Consider the following 25566-nt stretch of genomic DNA (forward strand, 5'->3'; position numbering starts at 1 on the left):
CTGCGAGTGACAGGCGCATCCTCGCACGTGGGCTATAAGACACCAGGAGGACGCGGGCGGCTGCCCAGTAGCGGCGGCTGCGAGCGCGGAGCAGCCCATGGAGCTGTCCACGCTCCCGGGTGCTGAGCGCCCCAACGCCACCGAGCTGGACCCCTTCCCCAGCCAGAGCTTCAATGGCACCCAGGGGACCCCGGCCAAGAACGCCACCTCCATCATCATCGCCATCGCCATCACCGCCCTCTACTCCGTGGTGTGCGTGGTGGGGCTGCTGGGCAACGTCCTGGTCATGTACGGCATCGTCAGGTACGCGCCGCGCCGCGCCGCGCCGGGTGCCCAGGGACCGGATGCCCTACTCGAGGCTTGGTCTTCAGCGTGGCCAAGGATGGAGACCCCGCTGCTGCTTTCCCGTGCCCGCGTGTCCGGGGGTGGACAAGGGCGAGCAGAGCCTGCGCGCGGGGGGTGGAAAGAAGCGTACGTGGAGAGTGCCAGGGTGAGCGAGAGAGGGGGAGACGGAGACTGCAGAGAGAGCGGGGGGGGGTGCAGGCAGGATGCGGGGGCCAGCCGGTGTGCGAGCAGGACAGGGCTGAGAGAAAGGGGGCAGGGGGGCAGATAGGGCAGGCATTCGGGAATGGCACGGGGGACAGAGAAGTGTGCATGCATGTGTGTGTGTGCAAAGTGTGCGTGTGTGAAGCGTATGCAAGAGAACAGTGGGGCTAGCGTTCAAAAGAGCGACTGTGTGTGTGTGTGTGTGTGTGCTCGTGTCCACGGGAACAGTGTATGCAGGGATAGTGCATGCACAGAGGAACAGTGTGTGTGTTGGTGTGAACAGTGCAGCAGGACAGCAGGTGAGAGCAGAGAGTCGGGGTGGGGGTGGGATAGCATTGGTGCAAGAGGGGAGCCAGCCTCTGCCAACAGACTGAGGGTTTGTGTGTGTGTGTGTGAGAAAGAGAGAGAGAGAGCAAAGCACAGAGCAGGAGGGAGGGAAGGAAGGAAAAGACTGTGTGTGTGTGCTCACGCGCGTGCAGACTTGTGCATGCTGGAGGAGAAGGGGAAGCAAAAAGCACCCCTAAAACCACTGATTCCAAATGCTGCACATGCCTACAAACCCCTGCTGTGGTTCCTAGAGTCGAGGAGGCAGTGTGCAAGCAGTGTGGTCCTAGTGAGCACAGTGTGCAGCGCTGGGAGAGGTGAGAAGTTGGGATCCGGGGAAATGGCAGCACACTGAAAAGGTCTGGCAGCAAAGCCACGGCCCGTCCCCCTCAATGCCAGCGTATGTCAAGGGGGTGAAACCCGGCGCTGCCCACATGCAGGCTGAAAGCGCTTTGCTCACATGTGGCATTTTCTGTGCATCGCACAGCTGGGCTGTGGCTGGGCAGAGGGAAGAGGTCGCATCTCTCAGCGGGCATCGCTTCCCCCATCGAAGCCAACAGAGCTAATCTAACTTGCGCCCGCTGATAAACCGAACCTCTGCAGAGAATGGTTTCCAAGCCACGAAGAGCTGACTATGCAGCCCCCTCTCAGATGGGCTCTGGTGGAGACCCCCAAACATCCTTGCACAACCCAGAATAGAGATCCTTGTTCTTTTTGACACGTGCAGATAAGATCATGGGCCCCAACTCTTTTCTCATGCAACACATTTCAAAATCCTTATCAGATAACAGCTGTTCTGACGGAGTCTCCCGGAGAGACAGAAATGCCCCGGCATTATGTTACAGTTATTTAATAAAACACCCTGTAGATAAGCAAGTGGAGATTTTCCCTTAGCAGAGGACAGGGACACAGATAACAGCAGATCTCCCCCTGAGGACTGGCCTGAGGCGCAAGCTAACATTAGCCAGAGAGAGGGGCATGATTTCTTGCCAAAGGAGAGGAACGGATGCCAGTTTCCCAGCTAGACGCCCGATCCAAAGCCTATTGAAGTTAATGGGAATTTTTCCACTGACTTCTGACTGATAGCCCAGTGGAGCTGATAGCAAACCAGGTGCTGGAAATGTAGAGCTAGATCCATAGCTGGTGTGAATTGGTGTAACTTTTTTTTGACTGCAGTGGAATCGCTGCTGGCTGAGAATCCAGCCCCGAGTCTGCAGCGTCTCTCCCGAGATCACGCTCTCCCTGCTCTCATTCATCCACCCAGTCACCCAGGGCTTTTTGCCTGATGTAGTCTTCTTCCCCCCACCCCCGTCTGCTGTCCTCCTGGACACTCCTAGCTGCCCGCAAGGAAAGGCCAGGGGTTGCTTCCTTACAGTTTGCATTGGCATGGGAAGAGCATGGGAAGCTGTAGTTACCATGGGCACTGGGCCGTTATCTCCCTCCCGTTGCAAGCCTCCCATCAGCCCGTAACGTTGATATCAGCCATACGAAATCACAACGCTAAGGGCCAGGGGATGATGCCCCGACTCGCACCATGAGCAGGTCGATCGGCCTGACCGAGAACACGTAGGGAGCAAACGCGCCGTCACAACCCTCGGTGAATTTTACTGCAGCTATTATCACTATTTGTGAGAGTATCCCTATAATGGCCGGGGGTCTGAATCCTGGAGCAGCATCCTCACATGCAAGGTGCTGTACAAGGGGCTGCAAGAGGGCTTTCCACCTTTCTGGGGCTTTATCTCCTCTTTTAAAGGCCAGGTTTGAACACCGAAAGCTGGGTGATATAAGCTGTGCACTACATCACCCCCCACTCAGATATTTTAATAGTCTTTAGCTCTTAAATGGGTTTTTTCACTTGTGCACCTCAAAGTGTTCCACCTGCTCAGCTTAAGATTTATCCCCATTTTACAGGTAAGAAAACTGAGGCACAGAGTAATGAAGCAGTTTGCCCAAGGTCACCCAGGGATTCAGTAGAAGAGCCCAGATCTCAGCTCTCTAAGCACAAAGCTGCCTTGGGAGCTATGATTTTTGGAGCAGGGGTTTGAGCCTCCCTATCCCACAGCCCCAGGGGAGAGACAGCCTTGACACTGGCTACAGAGCCTGTCTCTCTGGCCCAAGGAAGATTTCATTACCACATTTATGTACATATCTCTCCCCCCCCCCCCCCCACCATGTTTTGGGAAGGAAGAAAGGGGTTTTTTTCCTTTTAACCAAACTGCTCAGAATCAGTTTCCCCATCTAAGACAGGCACCCCAACTTTCAATCTGATTTTTGGGGAAAGAGTGAGTGTAGTAACGTGAAGAAATAATGTACTTAGACAACTAAATACAGCTCCGACAAGACAGGAGAGCCAGCGGGTCACAGCGCTCCCCCGAGCTGCAGGTTCGAGCCCCTGCTCGGATGCATGTGGGCTGCCAGGTAAAAACCACTAGGCCAGAAGTTATTCTGGGGTCTCTCTGATAGACCCAGAAACCAGACCCGGGCACTTGAATCCACTCTGTAGAGTGAAGTGTCTCTGGCTGGCACTGCCACTTTTTACAGAGTGTTACAGCTGGTGAAACCTCTGCTTTTCTGCAAGGTTAGACATCCAAAAGACAAAATTATACCATTCCCCAAACAAGGTCTTAGCAGGGCAGTAGAATCAGACTGAGGAGTCTGCCAGGTACGAGCCCCATGAGCAAAAAAGGATGCAGCTGGGCATCTACGGGGCTTTCCTAAAGCAGGACAGGTTCAAGTTCATTGCCCATTTGTAAAATGGAGTAATAATATCAACAGCACGGAGCATAACGAGGCTTCCTGAAGGTTTGTGCAATGCTTTGAGGCACTCACAAGAAGCTCGTTGCCTAAGTGTTATTATTAATGCCATTATACCGTATGCAGAAGCCAACAGTGATGGAGAACAAGCAGAGGTAGGAACCAAAGAGGGTTTTTTAATAATGCAAGCTGCTGTAAAATCAGAGCCTCGTTCCACATCGCTTTGATTTCATGATTTCCAACACAGCTGCACACCACAGCAGAGACAGGGCCAGAGCCTAGCTTTCAAAACGAAAGCGTGGCACCCCCATCCCTCCCCGCCAGTCTGAAGTGCTTGTCCTGCTGCTGAATGGAAATGAGGGAAAGCTGTGAAGTTCCAGGAGGTTAATGAACAGCATTGTTGCAGCCTCAGTGGCGATTATGAAACCTCTGCTTTTCTGCAAGGTTAAAAATCCCAGCGGCGAAATGATACCATTCCCCAAACGAGGTCCTGGCAGGGCAGCAGAACCACACTCTGCTGACAAAGCTGCAGCTGGCGAGCAGAGGCATTGAACACAACAGGGCAGCATTTGCTCAAAATCCCGCGTTTTAGCTGTTTTCAGCTTGCTCGATATTCTGCCGGCAGACTCGGTACCAGTACATAGCAACCATCACATAAGGTCACTCTGGCCTGGATCGAACTGCATAAGAAATAGATGGTATGAGTCACACGGGGGAACTAAACCTACCCATTAAACATGGACTGCAAATGTGCTATAGACCCTGTGCTTATCAATCTCCTGACCGACTCTGGTCCGGTCAAACTCGGCGCACCTCAGCTAGCAGGTCCATTAGCTTATCTTTCAGTGGACAAATTCCTCCTCCTGCATCAGGTATAAAACAAAGCAGGAGTTTTTAGAGACTGATCCTGAACAACTGAAGTCAATGGCAAAACTCAGGCGGACTTCAGTGAGAGCAGGATGGCTCTGATCTGGCTTGAGCTAAAGCTGTGCGACGAGCTAACGTCTATTAGGTTGGGAGGATCGGTCTAACTCCTGGTGCTTTCTGTGACGCGCCATGAGTTAGACCCAGGTGCTGCACTTCTGTTTGCGCCTGAAAACACTCCCACTGCTTTTGGCCAAGGTGGTCTTTTACCTGTTGCTTTGAAGGGACTGGGGTTGGGAAAAGTACGGCATTGGGAAGCCCCTGCTTGTGAAAGGAAGGTAAAATAGCACATGGTTAAGCTTGCTCACAGCCAAACTAATATGCAATTCAAATGCATCTTAGGAAGCAAAATAAGACTGGGAGGCACATCTGCATCTATGGGATCTTTAACCTGCTTTTGTCAGGGGTTTTTAACCTTTGCAACTGTGGCTCGGGTGCTTGTGCATGCATGTGTGTGAAGGAACAAACGACGCGACTGGCAGGTCCGACGGGGCCCAATCCAAAGTCAGTGGGAATCATCCTTTGACTTTGGGGCAGGTCCAGGGAAGCAAATAGAAGCACGAAAGCTAAGCTAGAGAAATCCACCCGAGTGTCAGCGTGATGGATGTGTGTTATTAGCTCTGTAAATACCCACTGCTGATTCAGAACAGTTTGGTCAGGAAGGGCACGGTAAAAGCAGACTGTAGCATATGGGGAACATCCTTTCCATTTCTACTCGTTAGCTAACCTGTAACCCGAAGACCCTCCACCTTAAGTGCATCATGCATAGAGTCCTGCACCAAGGTATCTGGCACCTCATTTACAGGCCAGGATGAGCTCAGTCCACAAGAAAGGAAAAGGCACCCTCTCTCCTGCACCTTCATCCAGACATGTTGGAAGTGTTTTGCAGAACTGAATTAGCTTTAGTGTGCCTCTGCAAACCTATTTACTGAGAGTTTCAGATATGCTTGCTTCCAAACAGTTTCTTTCTTCCTCCCTCTGGGCAGTATTTATTGCTGAAACCAGCTGCCAAATCAAAGGCACCTGTGAGCCAAATTCTCAGCTCATCTGCCTCGGCGTAGCTCCAGCTTACCCCACGTGGGAATCCGGCCCCAAAGTTAAAAGCATGGACGTGGTCCCTTCAGACCCTGGGCCACATCCTGCTTCAGCTGCAGAGAGAGAAGTGCTTGGTGAATGGGGTCGCTCCAGATGTGCAGCTAGGAGGCTGAAGGCAGAAGCAACACCCCAGCCCCAGGTGCTTATGGTGCTCGCCGTATCAATGAGGTCTGCAATGGAGACACAGCAAGTCTCCACGTGGGGCCAGGTGGGAGGCTGCCGGAGGAAGAGGGTAGGGAAGGGTCTTCCCCAGGGCGCAAGACCTGGGTGAACAAGCACACCCAAGGAAGCAGGGAGGAGCATCGTGGAGCCAGGATCCAGCCCCCCAGGCTGGTGGCTGCAAGGATGAGGCAGGGCAGGGGAGCTTGCACTGCGGAGGAGAGCATAGCAGAGGTCTCGGGGGGATTGTGCCTCCCCTGCTGTCCACCTCGTCCACCCCCCAGATTTGTTGAAGCCACGGGTGGGGATGCCTGGATGCATAGACTGGAGGAGGGCAGTGCAAAGGCATGTCCTCTCCACAAAGCCTCGTGGGCGATGAAGAACGCCAATCACGCATGACTGACGGTGGCAGGTTCCCAGGTTGGGCACTGGAGGGGGTCAGCAGGGCCAGGGCAGCCCCAACCCACCCCGGCTGCATTGACAGAGCTTCAAGGGCAGAGAGGCACCTAGGCAGGCCCGGGGGGGTGCGACGCACTGGGGTCCATCGCTGCCAGGACCGAGCAGGCTGGAAAAAGCAGCACTGACTGCAGGCGCCCAGCAGTTGCCACGCAGAGGAGGAGCCCGACAGGAACCAGGATAATGCAGGTGCACAGAGAGAGAGAGAGAGAGAGAGAGAGAGAGACCAGAGCTTTGCGACGTGAGCCCGGGGGGGCTTGAAGCCTCATCAAGAAATTCTCCTGCACGCACCGCTCACGACGTGGCTTTGCTGCTTGCAGTTACCACTGCCTTGATGCTACGCTGGCAAAATAGCCCTTGACACGCTTTGCAACTTCGTGATCTCGCCTGAGCGCACCCGGAGCGTAAGTGGCACCGTCTGCTACCATTACCCACCGCACGGGCTCCTGGCGGAGATGCACGCTGCCTCTGTAGGTGCCCGATGCTTACAGAGGCAGGATTCACACCGGGCTTGTTAGTGTTTTTCTTTCAACCCCGCGGCTTCAAGGTGTTTGCTCCCTGGATTAATGGATTTTAGCAGCTGGAGGCCTTGGCAGCACGGTGCGGAGACCTATTCTGTTGTTAAGACTTGCTTTGGGCTTTCTGAAAGTCTTTGGAGGAGGCTGCAGCATCTCCCAAAGGGGGATGGTGCTCTAGGCAGCCAGAAGCTGCCATCCTGGCTTAGGGTTAGATCATATGGACATGGATCCAAACCGTCTGCCTCAGCTTCCCAGTGCACGGGAGAGACGCTTTAAACAGGAGACAGCACCTTTCCCCTGTGCAGGGAGGCCCTGCTCGCTACCTCTGGGGTTGTGCTCCTACCCTACCCCTTTTAGGGACTCAGAGCCCATCGACCGTCTCTTTAGGGCTCTGGGTCACTTCAGAAGCAGTCTCTGTGATGAACTGAGTGCATGCGGACACTGCTACTGCCCGAGCTCACCTGGGCTGTACACAGGGCAAAGGCTCCTTGCTCCCTTACATAAGCATGCGAGTCTAGCCAGGATCGGTCCCTTAGCCCCCCTCGGCCCATAATGCAGAGATTCCCAACCAGGGTGCCTCGTTATCCTTTCAAGGGTGCCGCGGGCTGCCACACGATAGTAGCACGGTTTAGGCTTGCAAACCTGATTTGCACGGTAAACCCAGAGATTTCAAAGTGAAATCCACAGCTGGACTTCTTTGCAACATTAAAACTGCTCAATTATTTTCCCGTAGTCAAAAAAAGTGAGAACTAAGAGCTGGCATTTTCCTTGAATCTCTGCAGGATGGCCTCAAGTCTAAACAGGTTGAGAACCACTGCTGTATCGGGTCCTTTGCAGAGGAGGCTCCTAACAGCTTCCATAGAGATCTGTCTGAAGAAATCCTTGTCCAGATGCATCACGTTCACTTGCTAGCTATTTAAATACCCAGCATCTTCCATGGATGCTTTCCAGAGAAGTCCCTTCTGGATGTCAGAGCCCCTCCATGCACACACATGTGCAGATATGCATACAAGATGCCTATACACACACACACGCCTGGGCACACTGACATGTGCAGGCACGTGGTCAGCCGTGCAATAGTCCACTCGATCCGCGACTGTTGCATAAGAAAATCAGATTTGCATTCGCGCAGCCAGGAAAGCTGGCGGGTGATGTTCTCAGAATACAATGAAAAAACTCAGAGTCCTGAGAGAAGCAAGGGGGAAATGACAGCAAAAATACCAAGATTTGCTTAATTGAAGGCCTGGAAGTGCTGCTCCAGTTATAAACACATCGCCGGGCCCATGACACTGCACAATGCTCCCAGATGCCGGATTAACATAACAGCCCGTAATGGCTGTGAAGAGTCTTTTCCAGTCCATCAGTCAATTATCCATGTCGTACGATGAAGTTACATGATATATTTTGATGGCTCGAGCAGACTGTGCTCCATTAGCTCGCAAAGCATCTGCCTTTTAAAACGCTCCTAAGTATCGAGGCAAGGATTTTTGCAGGTGATGTCTTTCATTGGCCCCAGCTGCATGGATGGGATCAAAGTTAGACGAGCTTTTCAATGTACAGAAACACAGAGAAGGGGATTGACCTGGCTCCTACGGAGTCAGTGTTACACACAAATGAAGCTCTTTGTCCTTAGCCCGGGCACAAGCCAGGGTTTAGCAAGGAGCCACTTCCACCTTGTAGATTGGCCAGACTTCAGCCAGGCTCCAAAGCACTGTAGGATTTCTGCAAACCGGCCTGCCTGCTGGAAGGGATTTCTCCCAGCCATGTGTCTGCATGCATGCCCTCTTAATGAGACGGCTAGTAATGCATGATACTGAGATGAGACCAGTGTTTGTTCCAAGGCCCCGTTGGATAAGCAAGTTTTTCCCCGATACCCACCACCCCTGTCAGCTCCCACAGGTCTCAGCCAAGAGCCCGATCCCCCGTTGGTATTCACTGATGTCGCTCCCTTGACTCAGTGAGCCCATGGGGATTGAAAAGCTTTATTAAGGAAATGCTAAAATTACAGTTATTGAAAGTTGGAAGACAATACAGCCCCCTGCACATGGTAGCTACAGACACATAGTTGCTGTACATTGATGCAATCTAGGACGTGTAATTAGTCATGCAGCCTGTTTCAGCCCAGGGTAAAGTAGTTAGAAAATTCAAGATCTAATCCTGATTGTCCAAACCATATAGGCAAGCGACACGCATAATCACTCCAGTACTTATCAAGGGGACTGATTAGCTGTTGCTTCATCCTTTGCTTCACCATGGGCGCCTGTGGGACATGAGAGCAAAGGGCTGACGTTGGAGTCAGGACAGGACGCTGTTGGGCCAGGCAGGAGTGACCAAAGAAGGGGCGAAGCAGCAGATAACCACCCCTGATCCTCATCCTGTTTACACCGCTGACGGCAAGAGAGCTGCACTGATGCAAAGAGGAGTCTTGTCGTTCTTCCCCAGGAGGTGTTGGACCCACAAGGTGCATCCACACGTTCAAGTAATGCGCGTCAGGTAATGTGCATTAAATCAAGTCCCTCCATTGTGAGGTACTAGAAAAATGTGCATTAGCTTATTTTAATGCACATTAGCTAAAGAGCACAGGGTTTTTGCGATGCTTTAACGTGCACTAAATTAGGCTAATGCGCGTTGAAGCGCATGTGTAGATGCACCCAGTGGCTAAGGGATGGGGCTGTGTCTCCTCCTGTCCAGCGCTGATCAGGGTGCCCTACCACCCAGGGGTCAGTGGGTCCCACTTCCACAGACACTAGAGGCAGGACTTTGAGGCGGGTCTGATTTAAATTCCTATCTGCCAAGTGCTCTCTCCACTTCTTGCAGCAAGACGTTTCCTTCCAGCCAAGAGCAAATGCCGGGGGGTTTGGGGTTAAGCCCTGCCATAAAGCCAGGCACGTGCATCACCCCCAGTCCCACCAGGGAGGGACAACAGAAACAAAATCCAGGCTCCGTTTGGAGCAGGCAATGACGCATTATTTTGTTCTCTTCCTGTAAGGTGCCCAGAGCTTTGCTTGGCAAAATGCGTGCTAGATGCATCACCCTGGCAGTTAATATGGAGTGGCAGGTGTGATATAAATTCACAGCCAGTAACTTGCCCCTGGGGACCAGAGCAGAATCAGGCCCTGTCGCACCGGCACCGTCGCTCTCTGCAAATGGCAAACAGCTCGGCGAGCAGCGTGGCACCCATCCGGGGAAACAGCTCCCTTTGCGTAGCACATCCCCTCGAGTCACAACGCCCTTCCTTGTGACAGCTGCTGTATCCGCTTGGGGGGAAAAACCAAGTGACAATTACAGCTGTTTAATCAAGAGGACAGCATTAGGCAGAGACAGCCTGCTGGTAGCATCCATCCCAAAGGTGACGTGGGGACTAATGAAGTGTCGCGCACGTACAAATATTCCAGACTGCTCCTTTGTTGCAGAAGTTGCCAAAGGAGGATTAAAGATGGAAGATCTAAAAAAGCAGAAATCTTGGCATTTTATCATCTCCCGGTTCATATTCAGCACATCTTCTTTCAGCTTCAAGACTTTCCCCCATGGTTTCATACACACCTGAGCCATACGAGGCATGACGGCCGCACGGTGCCTGTTTAATCGCTATGAGCTCCTCTACCGGGGGAACTCGATCGGCCTCTCTGCCGTGAAATAAGCTGTTCCACAGCAGCTAATCTGGGATAACTACCCATGTGGGCGCTCTGTTCTGAAATAAATGTGACTTAATGCTGAAGTAATCACTCGGTTTCCAAGACAGAGAATTTCCAAAGGGGAGCAACTATTCTGAAAAAAAAATCAGGTCATTTTTATCTAGATGCAGAGTAAGGGGAAGCGAGGCCTGGTCCTGCCAGGAGCCGAGCTCCTGTTGGAGGTGGGGGGGGGGGGGAGCACCAGGTACCGTGAAGACCTGAGCCCCCCAGAAAGCATTGTGGGGGGGTGGGGAGAGGATACCGAGTACACGATGCCTTTCTCATCTTCGTGGGCTTGATTCAGATCGGTCTTGCCACCATTCCTCGGGTGTCCAAGTGACGCAGCAAGCGAATAATACAGAGATGCTGAGGCAGCAAGCTCAGGAGCTGGCCCCTGCTCTGAGCTGGGCTTCGGGGTGCAAAGACACCAGCTGGCAGGGCACGAGCAGGATGGGAAGACATCACACAAGCCAGAGGGCACAGGGTGAGCCAGCAGCCTGCTCCAGCCACGGCATAACTGATGGACCGGCAGTGCCGTCCTGGCATAGCAGGACCCTTCGGTCCATCACCAGCCGATGGAAACAGCGATGCCGTTTCCCACCAGCTGCCCCTGCCCCGTGCCTGTGGACAAGAGGAGGTAGAGGTAACTCCAAGCCATGGGGGTGCAGCGAAACGTCCCGTCTGTCCCGAGACACCCCTTCCCCAGGAGACGGAGGGGCAAGAGCTGTCACGTGGAGGAACATGTCAGGGGCAAAGGACACAGGAGCTGCCCGCTATGATGCTACGGTCACAGCTGCGTGCGCACCCCACGGCCCATAAAACCATAGACAATGAGGAGCTCAGGAGGGCACATCCAGTCCAACCCCTGCTCCAAGCAGCACCACCCTCAGCTAAATCACCCCAGCCTAGCTCGGCCTTAAAAACCTCCAAGGATGGAGACTCCCCCACCTCTCTGGGCAGCCTCCACCCGCCCGCATGCCTTACTGCATCCATACAATCAATCTGATCTCCCCCCAGCTCCAAGCCTGCTGCTCAGGAGCAAGTTGGGGCAGCAGCATTGCCTCAGCTCCCCGGGGCAGACAGCGCCCCGGCTCCCTTCCACGCCACGGCGATAGCAGCACGCCCTTCCTCGCAGGGGAATAAACCATTAAATGGTGTGAGTCACTCAGACAGCGGCGGGGAGGGAGTCTATCGGCGCACTGATGGTCAGTCATTATTGAAGAGCCACAGATGGATGGAGATGGATTCAGTTCCTGGCTCTGCTCCAACCCCCTCGTGTGGTCCTCAGCTGAGTCACTTCATTTCTCCGTCTCAGAAGCATCCTTCCCTTCTTCTCCTGCCTATTTAGACTGCCAGATAAGGAGGCTGGCTCGCTAAGGATCTAGGAAGCTGGCACAGCCAGCTCCCGCTGTACGTGCAGCCCCTAGCACCACGGGGCTCAGGCTTTTGGCTGCTCCTGTAATCCCATCCCCATCATTTCACACCGTTCTGCAGCCTAAGGAAGCACGTAGGGTCCCGGCAGGGTTGGTCTGTGCCGGGGTTTCCTGCCGGCCCTTTGGCTGGAGAGCATCTCTGCAATGCCGCTCAGGGCCTCGCTCTCCATCTCGACTGCCTGGATAATCCTCGCACCGTCTTCACGTCGTTAGGAAAGGGATGGGGTTAACTAGCCGAAGAACGGGAACACGTTCCATTAAACCTCTGAACTCCTTTGCTCGGCGTTGGAGGGTGGGAAGGGATCCTTGCGGTGACAAGCCAGGGGCACTCATGACCTGCTTTTCCTGGAGCACTAGAGGGTTAGCATTTATAAGCTAATTGCAGGATGGCAACACGGGTTTTTACCAGAGGGCAGAAACCCCAGGAAGGGGGGACCGGGAGATCTCACTGCGCCGGATCCCCAGCTGGGGTAAAGCAGTGCAGTTGTTTGGAAGTCAATAAAAATGCCTGGATGGGAAAGACTCGGCAAGCTCCCTCCAAATGCATCCTCGGCAGCACTGCTAGGCCTGGTGATGGGGCGTGAGGAGCTGGGGGCAGGTCCAGGACCCAGCCCCATGGAGAGAGGCACGAGGCCACTTCAGTCTCCTTCAAGCAACCCTCCCACCCCAAATCTTGCATGTTCGTGGTGCACTGTCACTGGCACGGTGCCACCAGACCGCAGCTGGGTTTGAGAACGACCTCTCTGATCATCGCTCACCTCCCCACCACTGCACGGACCAGCACAGCCCTCCCAAACCCTGCCCACGCTGCAGCGACAGCACCACAGACCCAATTCCCACCCAATTTGAACAAAGACCCACCCTGTCTTTGACTAACTGTGATGTTAACTGAGCCCCACAGCCCTCATCCACCCCATCATCACCATCCTCTTTCTCCATGCCACGAGGACTGCACCTGATGGGGCCCAGGATGACACCAGGGCACCACCAGCCCCTGCCGCTGGGAAGGAAAGCATTGATATGTCTGAAGCATGGCCCTGGCAGACCGTGAGCTTTAAAACCCCCGTGGCAAAGGCTGTGTCATTACAACGTGTTCATCGTGCTGCGATAAGAGCTGCTGCTGCTCGGGGAGAGATCTGGCTAAGCTGCCTAGGGAACAAGCTGTGGGTCTGGGCAAAAAGCTGCTTAATTCAGGGCCCCCGTATGGTGGGGTAGGGATGGGGGATGAGCATGCATACAGGCCCTTGCAATAGGCTTGCCATAAGCTGCAGCAGACATCACCGAAGAGCAAGACCGTTCCTACTACCTGGCCCTTGCAGAGGGACTGGGAGCTGGGAAGGGGACTGGGAATTGCAGAGGGACTGGGCGCTGGGAAGGGGACTGGGAACAGCCCCAATGCAGCCGTAGGGTAGCCCATGATCCTAACCCAGCCCTTCTGCAAGGCTGGGAGAGCCTCAAGTGATGGCAACTCCATTGGTGTCCCAACAACTCCAAGGTCCTGGTCCTTCCTGGAGCCCCACATCTCGTTTTCCCCCATCAGTGGAGGGGAACCCCCAAATGGAGACTAGGGTAGGGTTGGACAGGCCGGATTTGCTCCTAGATGATGCTTAAAAAGCCACGTGCCCGTCCGTGTACGACCTGTTTTCCATTTAATCTTTCCACGCCCCACTGAAGCCATGGGGCAGGCTGGTTCAGCTGCACGTGGCCATACACATACACACTGGTTTCTATGCTCCCACCCTGCAGTGGGGAAAGAAAAAGCTGATGGGAGTGAATTAAGCTTTTCTGAAGTCAATAGTGTCAAACAGTTTCCACCACCGACGATTTTGGCCCACGGGGTTGTGCAGGTCATTCCCACTCGCCGAGATCTCTTTTTTCCTACAGTAATGTATGAGCAAAGTAATTTATGAGCAAAGCGAATGTGGAATAATTATTATTGCCCAGACACATTGCATTAAGATGGGCGTTTATGAAACAATAAGGAGGCAAGCATTAATTACGAGGGTTTACCCAAGTCTCTGAAAGAAATCGGGGAGGTTTTGAATGCGTCTTGCACCGGGTTTGGATGCTGCGTGCTTGTATGTGCAGCCGTAGCACTTTTAGCAACAAGGGATGTTTGCTCTGGCGTCTTGGAGCAGAATTTCTCCTGCCAGGGAGGAGGGGATGAGAAAAGAGGCATGCCCTGAAGGTATTGGGCTCAAGAAACTGGGGGGTCAGGTCCCAGATCTGCCACAGGACCGGGGGGGCTGGCACCTGGGCCCCGATTTCCAAAGGCATCACATGCACATAGTTGGAGCCAGCTTTTATAGACAGCTTCATGCTCTGCACACAGCATTCGTGTCATCTGGGCCTTCATCCATCTGCGCTTTGTGGATTGGTACGGGGTGGTTTGGATAGGACTGGTCCTGCCTTGGGCAGGGGGGCGGACTAGACGACTTCTGGAAAGCCCTTCCAGCCCGACTTCACTAGGATTCGTTTCCCGTCTCTGAAACAGGGACCATCATCTGCTCTTCATGTCTTGTCGACTCAGATCACCGGGGCTTTGTAGCAATGTCGGTCTCTCTGGGGCGCGGGATGTATGTGGATCCCAGTGGCTCCCAGTCTGGGGAACAGGCCAGTGGTGCTCCATATTTTTGCCCCGTGGGCCAGATGGGCAGCACTTGGTGTGTCCCCAGGCCGGGGCTCGAGCACCCCTGGAACGACCCGGGGGATATTACATCTGGCCCAAGGGCAGCCCGGAGGTTGCTCTCATGACTCGAGAGAGCTGGCAAGGCTTCGGGAACTAGAAAGGTAAAAAAAATAAGATGTCCCAAAGCCTCCGATATGCCCAATTCCCTTCTTGGCACAGCTCTAGGCCTGCCTGGGCAAAGGGCCGCATCCTGCTCTTCACAGCACCCGTCCCCTTGAATTCCCCAAGTCTCGCTCCTTCTCAACTCCAAGGCTGCAAAGTCATTTGTTTGGTACAATACACAGTGAGTAAGGAGGAATGATTAATTAGTGCCGTGCCAGCCGAAGCCATGACTGCGGTATCTTTATCGCTGTAATCCTTTGTCACAATATAAGACTAATTATAGCTGGAGTTTAAATGCGTTATGTGAAAGCTAACCCTAGTGCCAACCTCAAACAACCCTTACTTTGGAGGATTTATTAAGACAAATTGATGGGAAGAACGAAGATAATATTTCTAGTCTTCACAGGCTGCTGCTCGCAGGGAGCCAGCGGGGGAATTTGTTAGCGGTATTCTGGATCGTAAATGAATGCCCGATCTGCCCCAAACCATCTTGTGATGCCCTTCTTCACCTGTCATCTTCACCCAGGAGAACGGCTTCTTGACCGGGTGAACAAATGAGGTTTACATGGGTGGGAAGGGCTTACGGAAATGTTGGGAGTCGTAACAAAACTGCAATGCAGTTCACCGATTTCTTCTCCCCGAAAAACGAAAGAAAAATGTTTCGGGCTGATCTGAAACAAACAGTCTTGGAAAGTTTCAGTGACGCGGAAAGGAGAACAAAATGGAGAGCCGGCATCGAGCGCGAACGCTTGGTTCAACACACCATCAAACTTTCTTCTGACTTCAGATGTTTTCTTCAAGCTCATTTCATCGAAAATTGCACGGCTCTTTCAACCGGGAACGGGAACACGCAGCGAGTCTCTAAACCGCGCTGAAGCGAAACACTCAGACCTTCGAGGATTGTTTTGCTTGCTTTAGTCAAGGCAGCAAAACCCCAGCGAGTCTGCAGAGCTTGCTGACGTTATTAAAATCTGCTTTTTTTTCCCCACCCGTCCCCAAAAACATCCTGGCCCATCCATTTCTCCCAGGTGCATTGGCAGAGCAAACCGGCGATGCTCAGCCTTTCCATACTGGCAAAGGGGGACCGTGCTGGAACAGGGCCGTCGAACACCACTGCCAGCAATGGAGCTGCACCAGTTTGAACCAGCTGAGCGCCTGGCTCTGTCGCAGATTAAAGCCAAGCAAAGCAAATGCAAAATGTGACCGGATCCATCCTCTCCGTCCACGTCTCTATGTGCTGGGGTCGCTTGGGAGTTGATGAGCACATGGCATGCAGAACCAGGCCAGCTGCCTTGGACGCCCAGCCTGGTTTTCATTGTTAAAATCATCCTTCCTTTCTGAATGGGCTGGAAGCCCTTTGCTCACCCGCCCGGCACGCAGGGACCACAGGACCCCATCCCCTGCCAGCCATCTGCCCTCACAACTCCACCCCACCCAGGGCAAGCTCAGCTCCGTCTGTCCGCGGTCAAGCCCGAGGCTTTCACGATGCCAACGTACCCATCAGCTCTCTCCCCTCTGGGAAGCTCCAGTTCCCACTTTCTCATGCGTTTCATTCAGACGCCGCCGTTGTCCTCCGAGCCTGCTCATCTCGAGTTCGTTTGCTGGAGCAGGGAGCCGTGTCCGTCTCCTCCCGTCACGGGCCGTGCTTTCTGCCCGGGGTGATCGGGCGGGGGGAATCCCAGATTGGATTTTCCGCCCTGCTGGGAGAGAAATACGGCACATGCCCAGGCTCCAAGTCTTTCCTCTGCTTGAATGCTCTATTAAATCACCCAGATTTCTTCCTTCCTTTCATCCGATTTATGGCTTTTCCACCATTCGTGGGTGAGTCTGTAGCTAGGCCACTGGCTTCCAGCTTGGTGTGGTTTGTTTTGAAATCCAGCAAGCGAAGTGTTAATTGTGCATCATGCACACAGGCTAATTAGAACAGGCAGGGCCAAAGTCATGCCTGGGGTAACGCCGGTGAAGTCAGCGGACGCTACATCTGGGACTGAATGTCACGGCCTCAGGCGCCTTTCATCGGGTGACAAGAGCTGCGAACATCCTCACTCGCGCTCCTCTTTAATTAATTAGGCTGGATTTGCATGAGCCCTGCAGACAGGCTGTGCTTTGGGGTGGGCTTGTACACGCCATCTGCAAGACAGCGAAGCTGCTGCTCCGATGGCTGCCTTGGACACTAGCGCTGACCCGCCTGGCGCCGTGGCACGGACAGCAGTGGCGTGGTTTGGTTCGGCCAACCCTAGCACGGTGGGTCTCACAGATCTCGTGGCACCCCACAGTCCCACGGCTCCCCCAGGTCATGAGCCACTGCCTTGGATCAAAAGGTGGCAGCTCCTCCCCTGGGCAAGGCACTCCCCCCCTCCAAGGATGCTTTTTTGCCCCGCGGGTAACAGCAACCCGGGTGAGCTGTGCGTACCCCAGGAGTCTTTTGCTGCCCCCTCCTGACCACCATCTCTTATGGATGCAAAGGCACTGTGCTGATCTGAGGCACAAGGGGCCAAAAGCAAAGCCCCTGGAAGAAATCACCCAGGGAAGCCCCTCGCTGCCCTTGCGGTCTGCCCCATCCGCGCTATGGGATGGATGTGCCTGCTGGAAAAGACACAGGAGGCTCCGTGCTCCTTCACCCCCTTCACTCTCTAGCGGCAGCATCCACGTCCATCGTTTCATAGTCGTTAGGGGCTGGAAGGGACCTTACAGATCATCGGGTCCAGCCCCCTGCACTTTGGGCAGGAAAGACCACTGGGGTCAGATGACCCCAGCAAGGTGGGCATCAAGACGGGCATCCACATCCACCCAGGGAAGCGGAGAGCTCCCGGGACCCAGCCGGCAGATGGGAAGAGAAGCACGCCTCGATTCTGCGCTAGGCTTTCCCACCCAGACAAGACACGGGACTTTTGCGTGACGTGAGACCATAGCATGATTTTGTAGGCGCTGGTTAAGGTTGCTGCACAGGGGCTCAAAATCCATCCCCAGGCCAAAGTGCTGAGCCACTTCGTGCTGCGACTCTCTCTGCACGGTGCAGACAGGAGGGCAATGACAAAAGGCATCTTTCTTGTGTATCATCACTCACCCGTACAATCCTTGGACTCTCTTAGGACGGATACACCTACCTACATACAGATGTGCTATGAGTGACGTACACCTGCCATCACTATGTGTACACGCCACATCCAGCTCCATACGCTAGGGCGGCGATTCTCAACCTTTTTAGACTCGAGACACCCCTCGATAGACTCACAGCCCCCCAGGAAAATGCCAGCTCTTAGCTTTCACTTGTTTTTTTGACTACAGAAAAATAACAGAGAGAGTTTTTTGTTGCAAAGAACCCCAAAAGCCCACAAATAAGGCAGTGTGTTTTTAACACCCATTTGAAATCTCTGGGCTTATCTTATCCAGAATCACTGGAGTAGTGTATTTAGGCACCTAAATATGACCCTATTCCATTAGGCTTCATTAGCACCAGAGGCTGGTGACCCTCCTTATGAAAGCAGACAGGTTAAAATAACTTTTCAAGGACTCGGGCAAGGTGCAACGGGGTTGCACTGTGGCACTTAATTGCTGGAATAGACCTAGAGGGTCTAACAAAATAGGTCCTGATTTGGGCTGGTGCTTCTACTGCCATCTGCTTGGTAAATACTATCAATACAGTAATGCTATCTGCTCAGCACGGGGGCTGCGAGGGTTCGCTGGTAAAGGATGCTAGGCTTTCAACTTTAAGGGACTGTTTTCTGAAGACTTGCCGACAAGGGGTGGAAGAGCACACTAGTAGCCCCTGCTTCCTATTTTTCCAGTGCTTTCCATCTAGGGAGCTCAAGGTGCCTCACAAAATAGCAGTGCAACATTAGCCCCATTGCACAGATGGGGAAACCGAGGCACAGAGAGGGGCAGGGGCTCTCTCACGGGCACCCAGCCAGCCAGGCAGAGCTGCGGATTCAACCCAAGTCTCCCGAGTCCCAATGCACAGTGCTGCTGGCATTGCCTGCCTTCACAGGGCCCCAAAGTGCTCGCGTGGATCTTCTCCGTGTAGACCAGGCAGACTCCCTAATATGCAAAATGCCAAGGGAAAAGAGCTGGAGAAAAGGAGACGGAAGGAAAAAAAGCTGCACAGCCCATTTCCCTCATTAGGGTTATTGATGCCTCCTGTCCTGAGAACAGCGTGTTTCTGGTACAAATTAACGGCGCTGTGCTCAGCATCACCTTGCAATAATAACATCTACATGACCAGCAGCCCCTGGCTGAAATTAAGCCAAGGCAACGTGCCTCTCTGCGCTCCCCCTCACCGACCATGGATCAAACCCGAAATGACACAACGTCTCTGGAGGAAAAGCCTTGGCAGAGATCACTTGGTGTTTTTCTTCTGCCGCGTGGCAAGTCACAGATCTTGAGAGGAGGTCGCAAGCAGCTTGAGAAACCCCCTTGGAGCCCAGGCCTGTGAGCTGAATCCCAACCAGTCAATCTTGGAGGAAATGGAAGTTTTCCCCCCCTGCGCGCTGCCAGCGCTGTGCGCTCGCGACGTGGTTAACAAGGCCACTTAGCTCCTAATGAAGGGCTCAATTAGGACTGGAGACCAGCTACGAGCATCAGGTCATACTGGATGGGAGTAACGGAGAGGGTTGTTGTGGGGAGGGAGCTCAGATAGGGACTAGGCAGGAGACCTCAGGTCAACCCTTAGGGATGCTTTATGAAATAGCAGAGCATCACTAGCTCCGTTTCAAGGGATGGGACCAGTGGAAGAGCGGCAGCTCCAGGATGATGCCAGGGTTTTCCCAGGAGATGCAGAGAAGGAAGCAGAGAGCACCCCCGTGCCCTGCTGCACCACACCCTGGGCCATCTGCACCAGCAGGTCGCCTTTCCTCCTTTTGTGACTCCTTTAAGACAACCTACCACTGCTGCCAGCTGAGAGAGTTATTCCTGGAGCTCAGCTAGGATGGGTGGAGGCCAGGAGGCACCGTTTTATAGCAGACAGTGCTGGATCACAACACCCAAGCGCAGCGGGGTTGGACCCGATGATGTGTAAGGTCCCTTCCACCCTATGAAACTATGAAGGGCAAGGCCCCGAACCATTGCTGGCCTGTGGGATGAGAGGAAGGCTCATTGACTCTGCCCTGTCTACCCGTGCTAGGACTAACTACGGTAGAGATGGGAAGCCACTTGCTGCCAGTGCCCCTTTGCAACTGGGTCCCCCAGATACCAAGGCTCCCATCACAACCCCTCCAGGGAACAGTCCACGTGCTGTGACACACATCACTAGGCAGAAAGCGTAGAGGTCACACTGCTTCTTTTTAGTAGGAGACTAAACAGACATCCGCCGCCACCCCACTCATCCCACCCCGAAGCATCTTAGCATCTGGTGGTAGGACACATCAAGGAACATCTGTTCAGCCGACCTGGCCTCCAGCCAATGCATTTACAACCAACCACAATACACAACATTTAACATCATGCTGCCGGAGAATGGCTGTGACCACAGCCCTTCCCAGAGTTACAGTTGTCTTCAACCAGATGCTTGTAGGGGGCAACACCTGCCCAGGCAATGAGCTGTACTGACCACCCATCACCGCTGCTCAGCTTCACCCGAGTCAGGGTGCAGCTTGCCTGCAAACTGCACAGACTTGGGGACTTTCTAACTACCTGGAGAAATAAATTCCAGGTCAGGAACATTTCATAAAATCATAGAAAATGAGGGTGGAAGGGAGCTCAGGAGGTCACATCCAGTCCAACCTCCTGCTCCACGCAGCACCAGCCCCAGCTGCATCATCCCAGCCAAGGCTTTGTCCACCCGGGTCTTCATCACCTCCAAGGATGGAGACTGCACCACGTCTCTGGGTGACCTGTCCCAGTGCTTCACCACCCTCCTAGTGAGAAAGTTTTTCCTAATATCCAACCTCTGCAACTTGAGCCCATTGCTCCTTGTTCTGTCATCTACCACTGAGAACAGCCCAGCTCCATCCACTTTGCAACCCGCTGCAGGGAGGTGAAGGCTGCTATTCACTCCCCCTCGGTCTTCTCTTCCGCAGACTAAATAAGAAAGTTGACCAAGAACATTTTGCCATTAAGATTCAGCTGACGAATAGCTCAAACTGTGGAACATTTCACAACTCTTTGGACCTTTGCAGATCCCAGTTGAGAACCGTGACCAACTTGGAGGTGGTCGGACTGCTCGGGCGCTAGATTTTGTAATCGCACAGGAACCCGGCGGCTCTGGAACGAAGGGTATTTCTGAACATTTCATGCCGGGATCCCATCCTTAGAGAATGACATGAAAATACAAGTCCTGAGAGATCCCCACAGTCTGCGAGGGGTCCTGGAGAGACCCCGTCCCTCACACAGATATCAAAATGGCCAGGTAATTTGCTCTCTCCTCGTTTCATAGATTCATAGTTAGGGGCCGGAAGGGATCTCATGCGATCATCAGGTCCAGGCCCCCTGCTCTTAGGCAGGAAAAGTTTCCTGGGACCCAGTCTACTCGTGGCCCAGACTTTCCAACAAGGGGAAGAGCGTATTTAGGGATTCGAGGAGCTGGGAATCAGGACTCCTTGGACTCTATTCCAGGATCGAGGGGGTACATTTTCAAGAGGCACTAGCCCATCCAGGACATTTTGGGGGCTGAAAATCTGTCCACCAGTGTCTCAATGGATATTGCCAAGCACTGGGAAACTCCAGCTTTCAGTGGTCCAGGAAAGGTGTCCTCCGTGCCTCCCTTTACCAAACTGGAAATCATTATTAACATCAAAATGCTGTGGGCTGCATTCAAGTGGGCAATATATCTGGGTGAAAGGAGCTACATAATTGCAAAGAATTATTGTTTAATCGAAGTATTTCTGGTCGGTTGGTTCCCTGCAGTGATGGACTGGATTTCTGTATGCAGCTTGGTCGAAAACAAAGCAAAAGATCATAATGATTAAACCAGTAGAAAATTGGAGAGAGATAAAAGGAAGGAAAGCAGCCAGATGAAGCAGGTTGCACAGCTGCTTCTCGTGGAGCAGAGGGGGAAAAAAATGGATTTCATTTGAAAGGGAGCATTTTCAGGAGATCTCCTCAACTTTCTTCTGAATCCTCAGACCTAAAGCTTTTTTCTCCAGCTCAGCTACTGAAATGATGAATGCCTCCCTGTTCAGCTAATGGGCGATAGATAGGAAGTGCTTCATTTTAAACCTGCATCTTGATAAAACTGGAGAAACAACCTTGAATTAATTGAATGAAACTTAAAACAAATGCAAAGTCAGGGGAAATGGTGCTCGTGCCACCTTCAGCACTGGTGAGGCCTCACCTGGGGTACGGCGTCTAGGTGTGGGCCCTGTGCTGCAAGGAAGACGCGGACATAGTGGGAAGAGTCCGGTGGAGAGCAGCAAAAATGATTCGAGGTCTGGGGAACATGACTGAAGAAAAAAGGTTGAAAGAACAGGGATTATTTAGTTTGGAAAAGGAAAAGTTGGGGTGGGGGGAGGATTTGGTACTGTTCTTCAAACAGGGGTGGTCTTGCCTTGAGCAGGGGCTGGAGTAGACGTGACCTCCTGGGGTCCCTTGCAGCCTGACTTTGCTGCGAGTCTATGGCTGAAGTCAATTCAGCTGGACTAGATGCTTAAAATTAGGCACATGTTTAAATCCTTTCCCCAACTGACCCAGGATCTACTAGAGTTGAAGATCTGCTGTGATATCTGTGTGTAAAATGCTACGTACCCTCTTGGCCTATGGCTTACAGAGCGCTCTGCCCTGCCCACGACAGGGTGCGGCTCCTAGGACACATTCGAAGTCCAGGGGACGTAAGCACGTATGTAAGTTTAAAGCAAGTGCTTATGCATTTTGCTGAATCAAGGCCTGAATAGGGACACGTGCTTTGTATGCATTTGCCTACTGACGTGTCACACCATCTCCATGGGAATCTCCAGTTAAGATAAAAAGACCCTTGTATGGCTTTTAAAATGGGAAGTTTTCATTCCACTTCTAATAGTCACCTTACAGAAAGGGCCCCTCCGTGTTGGCTCCGGCACACGCAGACTTGGCAGCAATGCAAGCCCGACTAACTATCTAACCACTTTTGCTGTTGTTCCCCCAGATACACCAAGATGAAAACAGCCACCAACATTTACATCTTCAACCTGGCTCTAGCGGACGCGCTGGCCACCAGCACGCTGCCCTTCCAGAGCGCCAAGTACCTGATGGAGACCTGGCCTTTCGGGGAGCTGCTCTGCAAAGTCGTCCTCTCCATCGACTACTACAACATGTTCACCAGCATCTTCACCCTCACCATGATGAGCGTGGACCGCTACATCGCTGTCTGCCACCCGGTCAAGGCCCTGGACTTCCGTACCCCCACCAAGGCCAAGATCATCAACGTCTGCATCTGGGTCCTGTCCTCCGTGATTGGGGTGCCCATCATGATCATGGCTGTCACAAAGTCTAAAGGCAAGTGCATACGTGCATGTCCCGCCAGCTGCCCTATGTGTTGCCTTGAGCTTACAGCAAGCCGACTCGCCTCTCCCATAGCAGAGCTAGCATTTAGATGCCATCCTACACAGCATCCAGGAAGGGTTGGCTTGGCATTAAAGCCATTGGGTGGGACATGGAAGATTTAGGTACAAGTTTTTGCTCTGCCATAGTCTCCCTATGACTCCGATTCCCGCTGTGCCCCAATTCCCTGCCTGGGAATGGGAATACAGCTACGTGCTGCACTTGTCTGCTTGTTTAGCTCGAAGTCTTCAGAAGAGGGACCGTCTCATCACACGACGCGTTTTAGCGTTGCCTGGTCTCTTCGATGGTGTTTGGGGCTTCCAGACTCTAAAGCGATGGAAATGGCTCTGGGGGTTCATGTCTGGCTGCCAAACCCAAAGCAGGCATTATACTGAGGATGGCAATTATCCCAGGCAGCCTTTCTGTCTCGGTAACACCTGGAGACCAAAATCCATGCGTACGACAAAACCACCCACCGCTCCTTCATGATCCTTCCCGTGCTTTATCTGTTTCATTGGTTCCCCACTTGCCCTTTTGCCTTGGGCACATCTGTATGGGGCAGTTGCTCCGGATTAACTAGTCCTGCAGAGTTTAACTCTGTGTTGCGATTCTCTTATCCTGGAATAATTGGGGCCTTTTCCCAAATTAGTTTAAATCTACCTTGGAACTGGAATAAGCTCACTTAGAATCAAGCGCATATTTTCCAAAGTAAGGACAGATGCGGATTGAGTCGATTCAGAATAAGAGCACGTTTGGAAGGAAGATATTGTACCCCATTTCCATAAAAACACCTGCTATAACTAGCCATCTCAGAGACTGAATGAGGCAGAGATCCTTCAGACTGGCTGGTTTTAACAGCTGGTCAGAAGAGCTTTCTCACTGCACAGCTATCCGGTGCAGCCATGAGCTAAAAGGTGCTCATGTGCACGCATCGCGGTAGCACCTGGAAGCCCAGATCAGCGCTCAAGGCCCCACAGCCGTCGCACAGAAAACACCACAGTGCCCCTGCCCCCAAAAAGCGTACAAGGACAGTGTGCAATACAAAGCCTTACAATAGATAGTGTGCAAGACTGATTTTACAGGTGGGGAAAAACAGATGGTGAGAGGTGGCATGAGCTCCAAAACCTGCACTGAGACCGTGCTGAAGTTTGGAGCGGGCATTTGGGCTTGGGGGGTCTTTGCTTCTGCACCCAAGACTAGCTCGGGGCCCCAAGGCTAGCTTTGATTCAGCACCCAAGGTTAGCTTAACATGTTGCCAGACTTTAAATGAGTCCATGGTAGCACCCGCAACGGGACACAAGAGCCCTCCGTCCTTGCCCCGGGGCAATCTTCCATCTCCAAGGTGCTCCTTAACCTGGCTCCAGTCAAACCAAGGGCACCGAGGAAATACTGAGGTGAGTGCTTTAGAAATGCTGGCTGGCACCAAAGGGGTTGACAAATGCAGCTCTGAAGGCATTGGACTCTCCAGAGCTTGTCGGTGTATTGACACCAGTGGGGATAGCAGGGTTTCTCAGCTGCTTTCCTGAGGAGGCAGGAGGCACTGAGAGGCATGGGGCAGGGAGCTGATGGCTGAGGAACAGGCAGGATTCAGGCTGGTACTACTCTTCTCTCTCCCCTACAGACGGGATGGTCTTATGCATGATCCAGTTCCCCGACCCTCCCACGTACTGGGACACGGTGACCAAGATCTGCGTGTTCATCTTTGCCTTCATAGTGCCCATCCTGGTCATCACCATCTGCTACGGGCTCATGATTCTGCGCCTGAAGAGCGTGCGTCTCCTCTCAGGCTCCAAGGAGAAGGATCGCAACCTGCGCCGCATCACCCGCATGGTGCTGGTGGTGGTGGCAGCCTTCATCATCTGCTGGACGCCCATCCACATCTTCGTCATGGTCTGGACCCTGGTGGACATCGACAAGAAGAACCCCTACGTGGTGGCCAGCTTGCACTTCTGCATCGCCCTGGGCTACACCAACAGCAGCCTCAACCCCGTCCTTTACGCCTTCCTGGACGAGAACTTCAAGAGATGCTTCCGGGAGTTCTGCCTGCCTTTCCGCTCCCGCATGGAGCAGAACAGCTTTTCCCGGGCGAGGAACACCACCCGGGAGCGCGTGTCCACCTGCACCCCCTCCGAAGCCCTCCACAAGCCGGCATGACTAGACATGGACAGCCACCGCCGGGGCTCCCGTGGGCGCAGGGGAGAGGACCTGCACTCGGAGGTGACGCAGGTCACCACCACGGAGTTCTAGCAGAGGAGGTGGAAGGGGAGCACTGGTGTCGGAGGAAGGGCGACCGGCGTAGGACTTGATTTCTTCCCTTCTTTTTTACAAAAAAAAAGTGCAAAAAAAAAAAAAAAAAAGCAATTGCAACAGCTTGATTTGCTACGAAGCAGCCGGGCTGGATCAGGCATTCGCAAAGCCACAGATCCTTGGGCGAGGATTTCTAA

General features: G+C 53.2%; 1 protein-coding gene across 1 annotated transcript; it reads left to right on the plus strand.

Moving 5' to 3' along the window:
- Positions 1 to 115: 115 nt before the first annotated feature.
- On the plus strand, positions 116 to 25466 carry OPRD1 (opioid receptor delta 1). Its single transcript, XM_014604969.3, has 3 exons — positions 116 to 303; positions 22728 to 23077; positions 24744 to 25466. Exons 1-3 carry the CDS (start codon positions 287 to 289, stop codon positions 25274 to 25276), a joined length of 900 nt encoding a protein of 299 aa, XP_014460455.1. The 5' UTR covers positions 116 to 286; the 3' UTR covers positions 25277 to 25466.
- Positions 25467 to 25566: the final 100 nt, after the last annotated feature.

The sequence above is a fragment of the Alligator mississippiensis genome, chromosome 6 (assembly GCF_030867095.1).
Source record: "Alligator mississippiensis isolate rAllMis1 chromosome 6, rAllMis1, whole genome shotgun sequence".
NCBI lineage: Eukaryota > Metazoa > Chordata > Crocodylia > Alligatoridae > Alligator > Alligator mississippiensis.